General features: G+C 39.1%; 1 protein-coding gene across 1 annotated transcript; it reads left to right on the forward strand.

Annotated features, from left to right (window-relative positions):
* Positions 1-3,315: 3,315 nt before the first annotated feature.
* Positions 3,316-13,811, forward strand: LOC138989590 (X-linked retinitis pigmentosa GTPase regulator-interacting protein 1-like). The gene is given in 8 exon segments (XM_070378569.1): positions 3,316-3,366; positions 5,043-5,097; positions 5,433-5,627; positions 8,928-9,060; positions 11,665-11,731; positions 11,733-11,939; positions 13,080-13,179; positions 13,680-13,811. Coding segments are annotated over 7 exon segments (726 nt in total). The 3' UTR covers positions 13,098-13,179; positions 13,680-13,811.
* The last annotated feature ends 1,022 nt before the right edge of the window (positions 13,812-14,833 follow it).

Genomic DNA, 14,833 nt, shown 5'->3' on the forward strand with positions numbered 1-14,833 from the left:
CCGACTCTGTGTGACCCCATAGGCGGCAGCCCACCAGGCTCCCCCGTCCCTGGGATTCTCCAGGCAAGAACACTGGAGTGGGTTGCCATTGCCTTCTCCACTTCCTCTACTACAGCTTCATTTTTGTAAATGGCTTCAGGTGAGAGGACAGGTCTCTGATGTAGTCAACCCTCCTTTCCTTTTATCTTACTTTTCTACAATAGACTGGTTGAGAAAATGGGATAATATAGCAGACATAAAAACAGCTTTCAGTGTGAGGATTGACTTTAAAACAAAATGGTTTCCTTGGTTGCTTCCATTTTGTCCTTATCCTAGGACTATTGTCTAATGTGAAACTTTTGGGTGATTGTCAGCTTCCTTAATATAGAAATCTGTATAGATCCATTTAGAATTATGTCATTTGAAAGCTATTCTCCACTTATTGTGGTTTAAAAAATGAAACATCACAGAACAGAATATGAATGATTCAATTCAAGTTAAATTGTCTGGAAAATAAATCAACAAAATGTTAATGTTTTCTCCCAGTAATAGAACTTCTCCATCATGCTTTCTACCTTCTTCTTTGTATTTCTCTGCTTGTTCAAAATTAGCTTATGAACAAGCTTCTTCAGTTGACAAGTCAAGCTGCTGCTACTGCTGCTGCTAAGTTGCTTTAGTTGTGTCTGGCAGCCCAGCAGGCTCCCCTGTCCCTGGGATTCTCCAGGCAAGAATGGTGGAGTGGGTTGCCATTTCCTTCTCCAATGCATGAAAAGGAAAAGTGAAAGTGAAGTCGCTCAGTCGTGTCCGACTCTTCGCAACCCCGTGGGCTGCAGCCTACCAGGCTCCTCTGTCCGTGGGATTTTCCAGGCAAGAGTACTGGAGTGGGGTGCCATCACCTTCTCCGGACAAGTCAAGCTAGTTTCAGCAAAAAGGGGAATTTGTTTTAAGGACATAATACTCTCATGCAGAACCTAAGGGCAGGAACAGAGACAGGCACTGGGGAAGACTAAAATCAGGGACAGGAAACTTTCAGTACCTTTTAATTTGACCACTCAGTGTTGGTCTCTCTCTTGACTTGTTTATTCATTCACCTATTCACTTACTCAATATATATTTATTAGGTGCCTATTACATTCTAAGAACTTCCCAGGTGCTGCTAGTGGTAAAGAACTCACTGCCAATGCAGGAGACAAAAGAGACACAGGTTCAATCCCTGGGCCAGCAAGAGGGCATGGCAACCCACTCCAGTATTCTTGCCTAGACAGAGGAGCCTAGTTTCTAGGAGTTATTTGAGTAAGAGGTTTTCTCTTAAACCAATTTTCTGCTTTCAAAGCCCTTATGTTTTAGTAAGATGAGGCAATAAATAAGTGTAAATAAATGAGGTAGTTTCTGGGTATGGTAAGTGTTACTAGTGAAATAAACAGGGCAACAGGATAGAGGAAGTAATCACTTTAGTTGCAAAGTCAGAGAAAGTCCTCTTGGCAGATGAGAAGATGCTGAGAGAGTGAAGGATAAAAAGGAACTAGCCATGTGAAGAGAAAGGGCTAGATCATTCCAGCCAAGTACAAACGTTCTGAGGCAAATACTATATGTATATATAGTATTTAAAGCCAGGAGATTGGATATTACAGTTCAGAAAAAGAGGTTTGAAGTGACTCTGCAGATGGAATTTACATAGTTATTTAGGCTACAAATTAGAATACAGCCATCCCAGAAATCCCAAGTTTACCTAATAGTTCTAGTCATCCACAGAGGCTAAATTTAAGTCTTTTAGTCCCATTTCCAAATGCCTGGAGGAAAGAATTTGATTGGCCCAGTTTAGGTCAGTTGTCTACCCCTGGTCTAATGAGCCATGACTGTAGGAACTGGATCGTATACGATAAACCGATTACTGATGTGTCAGTCCCTATCACCAGTACATCCCTATAATGGAGTAGCGAGGGGTTCAGAGGCTCATTTCCTAGAGAAAGGGGATGATCATTGGCTTCCAGGCTGAGCAGACACTTTCAAAATAATCCAAAATGATATGGATCAATTCTATAATTGGAAAAATTGATTTCATTCTTAATAAATAACATCATTATTACCGAATGCTTGGTTTTATCCTTTAGTGTAGAGTGATTCACTTCACTACAGAAAAGACTATGCCATGTCTTATACCATCATGAAAGTGTTGAGAAATTTCTGCTACGGCTTAAGTCTAGCCTGCAGAAGACATCCCCAAATTGCAAGTAATTGACTGAAGGTTTCCTTTATTTTGGAGAAGAAAATGGCAACCCACTTCAGTACCCTTGCCTGGAGAATCCCATGGAGGGAGGAGCCTGGTAGCCTACAGGCCATGGGGTCGCAAAGAATTGGACACGACTAAGCGACTTCACTTTTCACTTTCCTTTATTTTAGTGTCCCATGGTATCTCTCACAGCTTGGGAGATGATATGACATCTTATCTTCTGGAGGACCATATAGCAAAGGACCTGATAGAGACATAGATTCGATAGCTCTGATGATACCAACCTCGAAAGGTAAACTCTGTGTCTGAGGATGGATGCCTTTTGGAATGAAAACAACCCTCAGTCTGTTATTGTGGGGCATCTTGCTAGTCTTCACAGTGACTGCTTTGCTCTCAGCCCTTTTCTTCAGTCTTCTCAACGTTTTCTTCATATGTTCTTATGATAAAAAATTTTATTGTGTGGGTTTATGAGCACCACAAACACAAGCCAAGAACAAATGAGCGAGTCTCATTCATCTATGCATGTAATCAGCCCTTCAGTCTCACTAAGCAGAGGTAGGCAATTTAAAACAAAAGAGAGCACAGCCCCACCACCACTTCTTCCCCACTCACCTGAAGATATTTTTGTAACTTTGTTCACACACTCCCACTCCTCAGTCCTATTCATAGCTACTGTTAATTATCTTTTCACCTGATTTCACTTCTGTAAGTTTTATTTCAAAGATCGGGCATTTTATGCACTGCTCTTGGGTGTATAAATGGTGTGATCATTTTGGAAGGAAAGCTTGGCATTAGCTAGTAAAACTGAATGTGCAGTTTTACTTCTGGGTATAAAATGGCAGAGATTTTTGCATAGACAAGAGACATAGATCAGAATATTTATAGCAGAATTGTTCAAAAGAGTAAAAAATGTAACAACATAAATGTCCATTGATCAGAAAAATGAATATACATTGATATATAGTCCTACACTGAAATAATAAATTTGCTTTCTCTATAATAAATAAATAATTTTAATTTTCCTTACAAAATTGTAAAGAAATGCAAGGCAGTTATTAATACAACATTCAAGATAGTGGTCACTCCTGGAGGAAGAAGGGACTAGTATGGATGAAGACTTTACAGAGAGCACTCGTAATCTTTTGTTTCTTAACCTGGTATGTATTCTATGTGCACTTTACTATTATTATTTAAACTGTCTATATGTGTTTTATTTCACAATTTATATGTGTGAGATAGATATAACATATATAATAATATATGTATATTAATATATGCTGTATATTATACATAATAGTTTTATTGGGATATAAGTTACATATATAAAGTTCACTCTTTTAAAATGTACAGTTCCTTACTTTTTACTACATTCACAGTTTTGCATTCATCTCTACTACCTAATTTTAGAACATATAATTACCCTCTCCCCAAAGAAAACCCTTATAGCAGACATTCCCCATGTGTCCACTCCCTGCTCCTGATAATCACTAATCTGCTTTAAGTCTCTATGGATTTGCCTATTCTCGACATTTGCTATAAATGTTATCATGCAATATATGATTTTTTCTGTCTAGCTTCTTTCACTTAGCAAAATGTTTTCAAAGTTCATTCAAATTGTAACATTTATCAATGCTTCATTCCTTTTTATAACTTTTATCACATTTTGTTTATACATTCATCAGTTGATGGACATTTGAGTTTCCACTTTTTGGCTTTTATAAATAATGCTGGTATGAACATTCATGTACAGGTTTTATATAAACATATACTTTCATTTCTGTTAGGTATATACCCAAGATTGGGATTGCTGGGTCACATGGTAACTCTTTGTTATTTCAAGGAACTGCCAGATTATCTCTGACAGCAGTTGCACATTTTTACATCCCTACTAACAATGTATGAGAGTTCCAATTTCCTCATATCATCATATATAATACGACATGGTCCAAGATCACAACAGTTTACTTCCATATTTTCTTCTAAGAATTTTGCAGTTTTAGCTCTTACACTTAGGTCTGTGATCCATTTTTAAGTTAATGTTTAATATGTGGTGTATGGTAAGGATGCAACTTCATTCTTTGTGTGTGTACGTAGATTACCTTGGGTAGTTTGGTCACTTTAATAATATTAATTCTTTCACTTCGTGAACACAGTATATGTTTCTGTTTGTGTTGTCTTCAGTTTCTTGCATCAGTGTCTTATACTTTTCCAAGTACTGTCTTTTACCTCCTTAGACATGTTTATTCCTAGATATTTCATTCTTCTGATACAATGGTAAATAGGATTGTTTTCTTAATTTCTCTTTCTGATAGTTTATGGTTATTGTTTAGAAATTTGATAAATATCTGTATATTAATTTCATATCCTACAACTTTACTGAATTCATTGATGAGCTATAGTAGTTTTCTAGTGTTTCTAGGAATTTCTATGTAGAGTGTTAAGTCATCTGCAAAGAGTAACAATTTTACTTCTTTCCCAATTTGGGTTCCCTTTATTTCTTTTTCTTCTCTGATTGCCATGGCTAGAACTTCCAAAACTATGTTGAATGAAAGTGGCAAGAGTGCACATCTTTGTTTTGTTCTTGATCTTAAAGAAAATGTTCTCAGCTTTTTACTGTTGAGTATGATGTTAGCTGTAGGTTTGTCATATTTGACCATTATATACAGGACCCTTGGGCTGGGAATCCTAATGTGGGTCTCAGACCTCTTACTCCTTTGTAAGAACCTCTACAGTGCATCTATCCTCCAATTTGTGGGTTCCCCACCTACAGGTATGAGACTTGACAATACCTTGCCCCTGCCTTGCCGTTCCTGCTTTATCTCTTTGGTTGTAGGAGATCTTCTATTGTTCTGCAGATACTTGTGATTTTGGTGTGACCGTAACAGGAGGTAAACTCAGGCCCTTTCTACTCGGCCATCTTGGCCAATCTCTGGGAGATGTCTTTAAATGTCATCATTTTGAAGAAGAATTGAGACTTCAGAACTGGAACACAAATGCAGCAAAATTTAAAAGTGTGGTAGACTTGATGTTGGCTCCCTGAGGACTGGATTAGTACATACTTCCTGCTTAGCTTTCCATTGGTCCCAAGGATGAAAATATGCAGAACTTCCAAACCATCAGGTTCAGAAGCAGGTGCCTGTAGGTTTGAAGAGAGGAGAAAGCTAGATCATAATATTTCAGTGAGAAATCTACTATGTTCCTGATGTCCTTTAATGGTGCATAGTTGGAGATTTTGTACCTCTTAAAGCTTTAATTGTTGCACGGATAAAGCACATGAAACATAAACTGGCTGAGATGGTTGTCAAAGTTGGAAAAGACATAGAACTACTGACAGAACACCCCTGTGCAGGAAATAATTACCTAGAGAATTCAGTCAGTTTGGAGACCATCCATACAACCAAAAATCTAAAAGAATTCAGTATGTCTTCAACACAGTAAAGGGAGTATGGAAGAAGGTGCCAAAGTAAAGGTTTTACACTTTTGATTTTCTTAGGAAAAGAAACTTTCCTAGGTGTCATTACAAATGGTGTCTAGTTTCCCTTCTGTTCTTTATATAGCTAAATAGCTAAAAGTAAATCAAATAAATTGTTTGCTATAAATGCAAATTTTCATAAAAGTTTCTGGTCATGCTACAGATTTTCCTCCTAGTGATCATACTTTCTTGTTAAGTGTCGCTGACAATCAGCTGCATCATTTTTAACTTCATTGGTTTGGAAGTTGTATTTTTTTTTTTCATTCCAAGCAATTTTGAATTTATCTTAGAAACTTTGCTTTGGAAGAAAAAAAAGTTTGATCACATACAAATAAAACCACATTAATGGAATATTTTTATAACATATATTTTAAAATTAATTTTTAAAAAGTTAATTTTAGGCACTTCCCTGGCAGTCCAGTGATAAAGACTTCACCTTCCAATGCAGGGGGTGCAGGTTTAATCCCTGGTCGAGGAGCTAAGTTTGCACATGACTCACAACTGAAAAACCGAAACATAAAACAGAAATAATTTCAATAAAGACTTAAAAAAATGGTCCACATAAAAAAAATGCAACCTGTTAAAAATTAATTTTAATATTTTTTCTGATATGACCAATTCCAAAAGAAAATAGTAAAAGTATCTATGGTACAGTTAGGCTGTACAACTAAAAATGTTGACATTATAATGTCAACCACTTCCCTGCTGGTACAGTGGATAAGAATCCGCCTGCCAGTGCAGGGGACACAGGTTCGATCCCTAACACAGGTCGTGGAAGATTCCACATGCAACTAAGCCCATGTACTACAACCACTGAAGCCCTCGCACCCGCCTGACACTGAGACACTGCAACTACTGAAGCCTGCGTGCCTAGAGTCTGTGCTCCACAACAAGAGAAGCCATGGCAGTGAGAAGCCCATGTACCGCAGTGAAGAGTAGCTCACCGCAACTAGAGAAAGCCTGCACACAGCAATGAAGACCCAGTGCAACCAAAAACAAATACATAAATAAATTCATTATAAAATTTAAAAGAAAAAGTAAAAGAATAGGACACAGTGTAATATAAAAAAATATTATTGGCTTGTACACTACCAGGGCTGGTGGGGTCAGAAGTCTCTGCCATTGCAGACAGGTATGAATCAGTGGGTCACTCAGCTGGCAGAAACCAGTGTGATTCAACAGTGCCGTGGATAAAGACATAGCCCACGTAGTTGAGAGACTTGTTTCATTCAAGGGTACTGAGGACAGTGGGAACTGATTTGTCACTGAGAAGAAAGATGCAAATATGGGAAGATAACAAGACTAGAATAAACCATGTGATTTTGGATTTTATATGACGGTATCAGAGTGCCCTCATGGTTTCTAGCATATAGAAATAGACATAGGTGTGTATGTGTGACTGTGCACATATGTGTGTATATATGCATACACTTCCTGACTCTGTCAGCTGAGAGGACACAGCCATAAGAACACAAAATACCCAAATCTTGGTTTTTAATACCCAAATCTGGTAACAGGTACAAGAGGGTTCAGGTAGGGCAAGTACAAGGTGAGTCTATAATATTTTATTGTGCCAGAAAATAAGAAAGTTCTCAAAAAATCATGGAGATATTTTTAAAGGACATCAGAATCAGCTGGAAGGGCTCACACTTGCCAAATCTGGAAAAATTTTAAAGGAATTTAAATTTTTAATCTCATTAAAAGGAATGAGATTCATGGATTATAACCCATTGAATAAAACAAATCTGTAAGATCACACAGATATAAATAAACATGAATTAATACACATACTGAAGGAACATCTTTTATAGTAGAATGCAACTAACAAATGTAGAAGGAATAATGAAATTAAAAACTCAGCATTTGGTGACCACGATAGTGGTAAGTCAGGCAGGAATCATTAAACAATGCTAAAGCTAGTCGGTGAAAACTTTATAATGTCATATAACATTATGTCCTAATATACAGTGTCAAATTATTTCCCCGGAAAATAATTATTAATTAATGGGTTTTAAGAAGACTTCTCAATTAACTTTATGGTGACTCAGTGGTAAAGAATCCCCGTGTCAGTGCAGGAAACATAGGTTTGATCCCTGGGTCAAAAGATGCAACCCACCCTGGTATTATGTGCCTACTGATACGATGCACTGAGAAGAGGATAGCTTCAGTTCTGTGGGGTTTCTGTCCTAAATGAATAATCTGAACCCACTGCGAAGAAACATCAGTCAAACCCTGACTGAGGGGGCAGTCTACAAAGGAAACGGCCTTTACTCTGTGCTCTTAAAATGTCAAAGTCATGAAAGACAAGGAAAAACTAAGGAACTGTTCTAGAGTGAAGGAGACTAAAGATACATGGCAATCAAGTGAAACACATGATCCTGAATTTTTGAAATTTGAATGGTCTATGGGTTAGATGGTAAAATAATATTAGGGCTAATTTCCTGATTTTGATGGATATACTGTATCCATCAAATATACCATGGTTCGTTAGAAGAAAATGGACATCATGTCTGTAATTTACTTTTCAGTGATTCCAAAAAGTAATATGTAGAAAATACACGTAAATATTATGTAATATATATATGTAAAAAGAGAGAGAAAGAATAGGATAAGACAAATGAAGTAAAATTAACAATTACGAGCTTAAATTTTAAGCTCTGTGTTTTTCTTCAAGATCAGAACTGATTCTAAACTAGTGAACATTAACACACTCTATATTATAGTGTACTGCAGTTTCCTCTGCTTAGATCAAGCAGAGGCTCTATTCCAAGGAAGCAGATTTGGGGACAATTTCTCCATACCGCAAAAACAAATGGTAACTCCTGGTACTCAAGAAAGGTTTCTATCCTTTTCCTTATGGGGGCTCTGAAGACAGTTACGGGTACAATCCTCATCTAAGTCTAAATTATCTAATTATTATGAGAAGGAAAAATAAAAGAGTGGATTAAAAATAAAAATTAAGTAGACTAAAAGCTCTATTTGCTACTTTTAGAATGAGAATGTACTTTCCAGATAGGAGGTTGAATCACATGCTGGAATGAAATGTAATGATTTTCCATATACAAGAGTGACGTAGAATGATTAAGTGGTCCATTAGTGTACATTTCATATACTTGATGAATTTCCTCTTAATCACATGACTCGAAATAGATTCAAGCCCTCTGGACAAGACGCAGCCAGAGATATGATGAGTTAAAGACATTACATATAAGAATAATCTCTATTTACCCTCTTCCTGGACTTTAGGTAAGAATACAAAAACTCAACCACCCTTGAGCAGGATGACTCGGGATGAATTGGAGGACAGTTTGTTTCGTCTTCGTGAAGAGCACATGTTGGTGAAGGAGCTTTTTTGGAAGCAACAAGATGAGATCAAAAGGTACCCAGAGTTCTTCTTACGTCTTTAAAAGCTGCGTCTACATCAGACCTTCACTGCAATAAACAAAAAAGAATGCATCTTCCTGAGATGTCTACACCAGAAAACAGTTCAAATGGCAAAGATGGTTAACGCCAAAAATTATTTTCGAAGCAATATTGCTTTATTTTGTTTTCTTGCCAAATGCATCAATAGTCTGTGGCCATTAGACCATAAAGCATCATCAGAGCTATTCCAACCAGAGAGCAAGAGACTGGGCAGGCTTCTGCCCTGGTCACAAAAGAGAGAATGGAAACAGGGGAATGGACAAAATCTCAAAGGACTAAAGACTGCAGGGGCAAGTAAGAAAAGGGGTTTTTATTTATAAAGCAAAACTCAAAATTGCGTTGATCATTTCTGATATGCAGACATGTAATATGTGCTTTATATATGTTAACTCATTTAATATAATGAAAGAAGCATTATCAAGAAGGAAAGGGAGCACAAAGAGGTTATATAACTTGCCCAAGGTCATAGCTAATGAATGGCAGAGCTGAAAGCTCTTAACTCCAAAATATACCCTACTTAGTGATTTTAGGGTACTGGCTTTCAAAAGTGTATCTTTTGGGTACAGACCTGGAAAGAAATCTGAGATGGAGGGTGGGTAAATAACTAGATGGGGAGAATAAAAGAGTTCTGAAAGTCTAGGGTTAATCTCTAGGACACATTTTAAAGATATTGGTGTCAATGCTTCCCAGCCAAAGACCATTAGGAACACACCTATAGTTGGGCAAGTTTGTTTTTTTACTGTTGTAGCTAGAAAAAGTGCACACCATGGGCATCTCGCTAAGACTGTGTTAGAAAGAGTCTATCATAGGATTTGGGCTTCAGCTGGGTGATTTTGGGGAGGCTCCAAGGTAACAGAAATTTGCTCTAGACTTGGTACTGTCAGAAAGCAGGGACAATTTTGTGTTTTGATATCTCAGTAAATCTTATCTACAGGGAGGCTAGACTAGAGTGAGGCTAAAGCTGTAACTGGGAAAGCAGCAGCAGTCACTCATGTTAGCCAGGAGAGAGTATGTTTGGTATTTTGTGGATGAGACAGTGACCTTGTTTTTGTCTGAGCTGAAACAGAAGTATGCAGCAGACTTCTTTGGTATCACTCTGTCATGGTCTCAGAGTGGTCTTGTGTGATGTTGGCATTCTGTGAGATTACATCCAAAAGCACAATAACAGGGCCTAGCTGTGAATGTGGCTGTGAATGCCAGGCCACCTTCAAACAACACTGAGGACTAGCTATGTCACACCAACTTCCCAAAGTCAGCAACAGCTTTTTGCATTCTTCTTGGTAACCCCCAAGAGTGGTTCAGAGTTTCATTTAGAATTTACGAGATTGCAGGTTTCTGCTGTATGTCATCACACTTCAGAGTTGGGGATTCTTTTATATTGTGGAGAACTTGAGAATCCAGTGAAGTCAGATGGTTACATGGGCCAAAGGATCTTGTTTCTTGGTTGATAACCAAAAAGTACTTGAGGTTATAGATAGTAAGTGACTAAACTGGATACTATCCCCTCTGACTCTGGGCAAGTTACCTAGCTGTTTAATGCCTTGATTTCTTTATTTGGACATAATGATGCATAATAATAATAATTGCTGACTCCTCCAGGACTTCCCTGGTGACTCAATGGTAAAGAATATGCTGGCCAATGCAGAAGATGTGGGTTTGATCCCTGGATCAGGAAGATCCCCTGGAGAAGGAAATGGCAACCCACTCCAGTATTCTTGCCCCATGGACAGGGGAGCCTGGTGGGCAAAAGAATGGGACACAACTTAACAACTAAACAACAACCTACTGTGCTTACAGTGCACCATCACTAAGTCCTTTATATATATTAACATATTTAATCCTCATAAAAATACAATGCATGCGTGTGTGCTAAGTTGCTTCAGTCATGTCATACTCTTTGCAACCCTATGGACTGTAGCCTGCCAGGCTCCTCTGTCCATGGGATTCTCCAGGCAAGAATACTGGGGTGGGTTGCCATGCCCTTTTCCAAACAATTTAATGAGGTAGGTACCTGTATTTATAGATGAGGAAACTGAACCCAAATGGTTAATGACATGCCCCAGGCAACGTAGTCAGTGTCAGAACTGGCAGGCGGTGGGACCACAGAATCTGATGGTAACATTTAAAAGTATGATTTCAGGTCAAGATAATAAATAGTGATTGACTATCCATTGTAGGTAATGCTCAGTGTACCCAGGGGGACTAATACAGGAATAATTTTTAGAGTGAGCATATATAGAGGAATGTGTGAACAGTTGGGACTGGAGAAGTAAATATTAAAATTTCTACTTATATTTAATTATCTCCTGTTAACTTAGTACTTTTATGGTTTATAATGACCATGATGTATTAATACAGAAGACTGTACATATAATTTAAAAATAAATATACACAATTATATATATAGTCTTCTATATTAATACATCATGGTCACTGGGGGCAGAAAATTAATTTTTATATCCGAGATCAATTCAGATTACTTGCCACCAAATACACTGTAGAGATAATCGCTGTCATAGAAGAAGAAGGCAGGATCGACCAGCTCTCCTTTTGCCCACAGGATGAGAACAGCCTTGCTCCGGTTAACCGCCTCAGGCCGGGGCCTGCGGGCCGAGGCGGCGGCGGAGCCAGAGCTCCGGGAGCCCGCTAAACGGCGGCGGAACGCAGAGTGGCGGCAGCGCCCCCTCAAGCACCAGCGTGCCCCGCTGCCCGGGCTCCAGCTGCAGTTCCAGCGCGTCGGCCCCCCTGCTCCCCGCCGCACCCAGCCTCGCGTCCACGCGGGACACAGACAGCTCCACACCGCCGGGGCACCGGAGGCAGAGAAACCCAAAAGAGGTGAGGCTCGGCGCCAAATCCCCGACAGAGTCAAAACGCTGGAAGGATTGATTTGCCAGCCACATTTTCCTCCTACTGCTGTATTCCGCCCACCACCCCCATTTTGCTCTTTTGTTCTCGTTCCTCTCTATTCTCCAAAATCTTTTTTTTTTCCCCCTTGAGTAGGATGTCAGGTTCAAAATTCTCACTTCACCATGGGGTTCTATTGAGAGGAGAATGAGACAATGGAAAAGGGAAAATTGCTGGTCAAGTTTTGTAGGGATCAGAAAACAGATAACTTTGATGACCTGCTCAGGTGTGAGTGGCAGTGATCTTAAGACCTGCCCCTCTCCTGGGACTATGGGACTCTGGGCAGTGATTTATGCCTCTAAAATTGGGGTTCTTCATCTTTTGGGGGGAAAGAGACTCCTTTGAAACCATGAGCAAAAGCTAGGCCTCCTCCCAAGAAAACTGCTCATATACATAGACAAACTTTGCATACAACTGCATGGGTTCAGAGATTCCCAAAGCCCATTCCTGAAGTCCAGGCTGCTAATTGAGGAGCTGCAGTTTCTCCTCTTCCTGTATCCCAAGTGGCTAAGTATCTCTGACTGCTATGGAACCCAATGTTCAATTAAATACAGTGCTGTATGTGCCTCCTTCACCTGGCTTACTCATCCCCTTTTAGGTTAATGGAAATAAGGTGTCTGGGCCCTGGGGACTCAGTGTTAGGTTTTGTTTAGCACAGTTCTATATTTTCAAGGTCCCTTCTTGAGCCAACAAAATCTTTGTGTAAACAGCTAAAAGGAGAAAAATTAAAAAAATTTGTTTGAAGTTCAGCTCAGTTTAACTTCAGCACTATAGAATACCAATTATATACTAGGCACTAGAAACAAAGATACATAAGAGTAGACACACAGTCCCTGCTCTTTCTTCTTCCCATTTATTCTTGCTTACCCAAGAGCCTATAGTCCTGCTAACTTATTAAATCATTAGTGCAAGAGTAAAAACTGAGAACCCCTCCTCTGGATCATTGGTCATATAAGGACTTCCCCCAGGTCTCAAGTCTCCCTACCTTTAGGACTTGGGGTTCCATTTCTAGCCAGAGTTTTGGAGAAATCTTCTTGCCAGAGGCTGCATCTTCTGTCTATATACTTTCAGAGTCAAGGGACAGGCTGAGCTACACAGCCCCTCCCACATTCAAGGAACATGTGACAAATGAAAAAGCCAGAGGTGAAGTAGCCAGTGAACCCAGCGAACTGTGAGTTCTCTTCTTTTATCCTGTGCTGTTACTCTTTCACCTTTAATTGGAAAAACTTCATTTGGGGAACAAGTGAACCCTGCCACTTTTGAGTCGTTCCAGAAAGTCATCCCTAAGTCAAATTCCAACTTCATTGCTTAAAAATGGAAAATAAGCACCTCTCTATCTTCCAAGGAAAGGAAAATAAAGGCCCTTTCCTTAATTGAAGATATTCCTTCTCCCTATACTTCCCCCTTAGGTCATAATTAACTTATATTTCTGTTTGACACTGGAAACCTACACTTTGTAAGATTATCCTCCACACATGCCAAGATTACTAACTCCCTAATTAAAAAAAAAAAATATATATATATATATATGAGAACCTAGTTCTAAACCCCTATAACAGGGGTTTCTATTTATTCTTTTTGTGTTTAATGTTCCTAATTCTAACAGGAAAATCTCTTTTAGCAAAGTCATATAATTATGACTAAGCTCATTAGTCTATGCATGCCCAACAGTGGCCACCTTATGACCAGCGATACCATGCAAGTGGAAGAACCACCCAAGTCTCCTGAGAAAATGTGGTCCAAAGATGAAAATTTTGCACAGAGAAGCTCTTTGGAGAGTACTCAGAAGGCCACAGAGCTTCGGTAAGAGTGTGGAATTCCATGTCCCAAATGAACTGAAAAAGATTCTGCTTGGTACCTTTCACCCATCTCAGGGGAATAGAGAATGTTTGGGATTAAATTCACGCTGAGAAGTAGACCTTGGAGGCACAAGTGGATTACGGAATCGATTAACTTGAAAGGAATATTTATGTATAATAAAAGTTTTGTTGCTTCACTTTATAGAAGGAAAAATATTTCATCCTTATCACCAGATGGGGGTTCTCAGCCCCCATTCTGCTTCAGCCCCTGGAAAGCTTAAAAAAACAGACTTAATTTTTTTAGAGCAGTTTAGGTTCACAACAGAGTTGAGCATAAAGTAGAGAGGTCTCCCCGTCTCATCTTCCCCGCCCTCCCCCACACACCCAAACCTCCCTCATTATCAACATCCCACAGCAGAGGGATACATTTGTAACAATGGATCAATCTACAGGGACACATCACAAAAATCACCCAAAGTCCATAACTTACCTTACGGTTACTCTTGGTGTTGTGCATTCTCTGGGTTTGGACAATTATTTAATCCCGTGTCCAGTGTTATAGTATCGTACAGAGTAGTTTCACTGCCCTAAAAATCCTTTGTGCTCTGCCTGCTCATCCCTTCCTTCCCCCTTCCCCCTGGCACCACTGCTCTTTTTACTGTCCTCATAGCTTTGCCTTTCCCAGAACTTCATCTAGTTGGAATCATACAGTATGTTGTTTTTTTAGATTGGCTTCTTTCACTTAGCAATGTGCCGTTAAGTTTCCTCCTTTTCATGGCTTGATAGTTCATTTCTTTTTAGCACTGAATCACATTTCATTGTCTGGATGTATCACAGTTTATTTAGCCACTCACCTATTGAAGAACATCTTGGTAGCTTCCAAATTTTGACAGTTATGAGTGAAACTGTTGTAAAATCCACATCCATGTTTCTGTATGGACATAAGTTTTAAACCTGAAGGCTTAGCCACAGATGCCTGTGTCCCACCCCAGAGACTCCCTTTCAATTAATTGGGGAAGGAGTTGA

This window comes from Bos mutus, chromosome 10 (assembly GCF_027580195.1).
Source record: "Bos mutus isolate GX-2022 chromosome 10, NWIPB_WYAK_1.1, whole genome shotgun sequence".
Taxonomy (NCBI): domain Eukaryota; kingdom Metazoa; phylum Chordata; class Mammalia; order Artiodactyla; family Bovidae; genus Bos; species Bos mutus.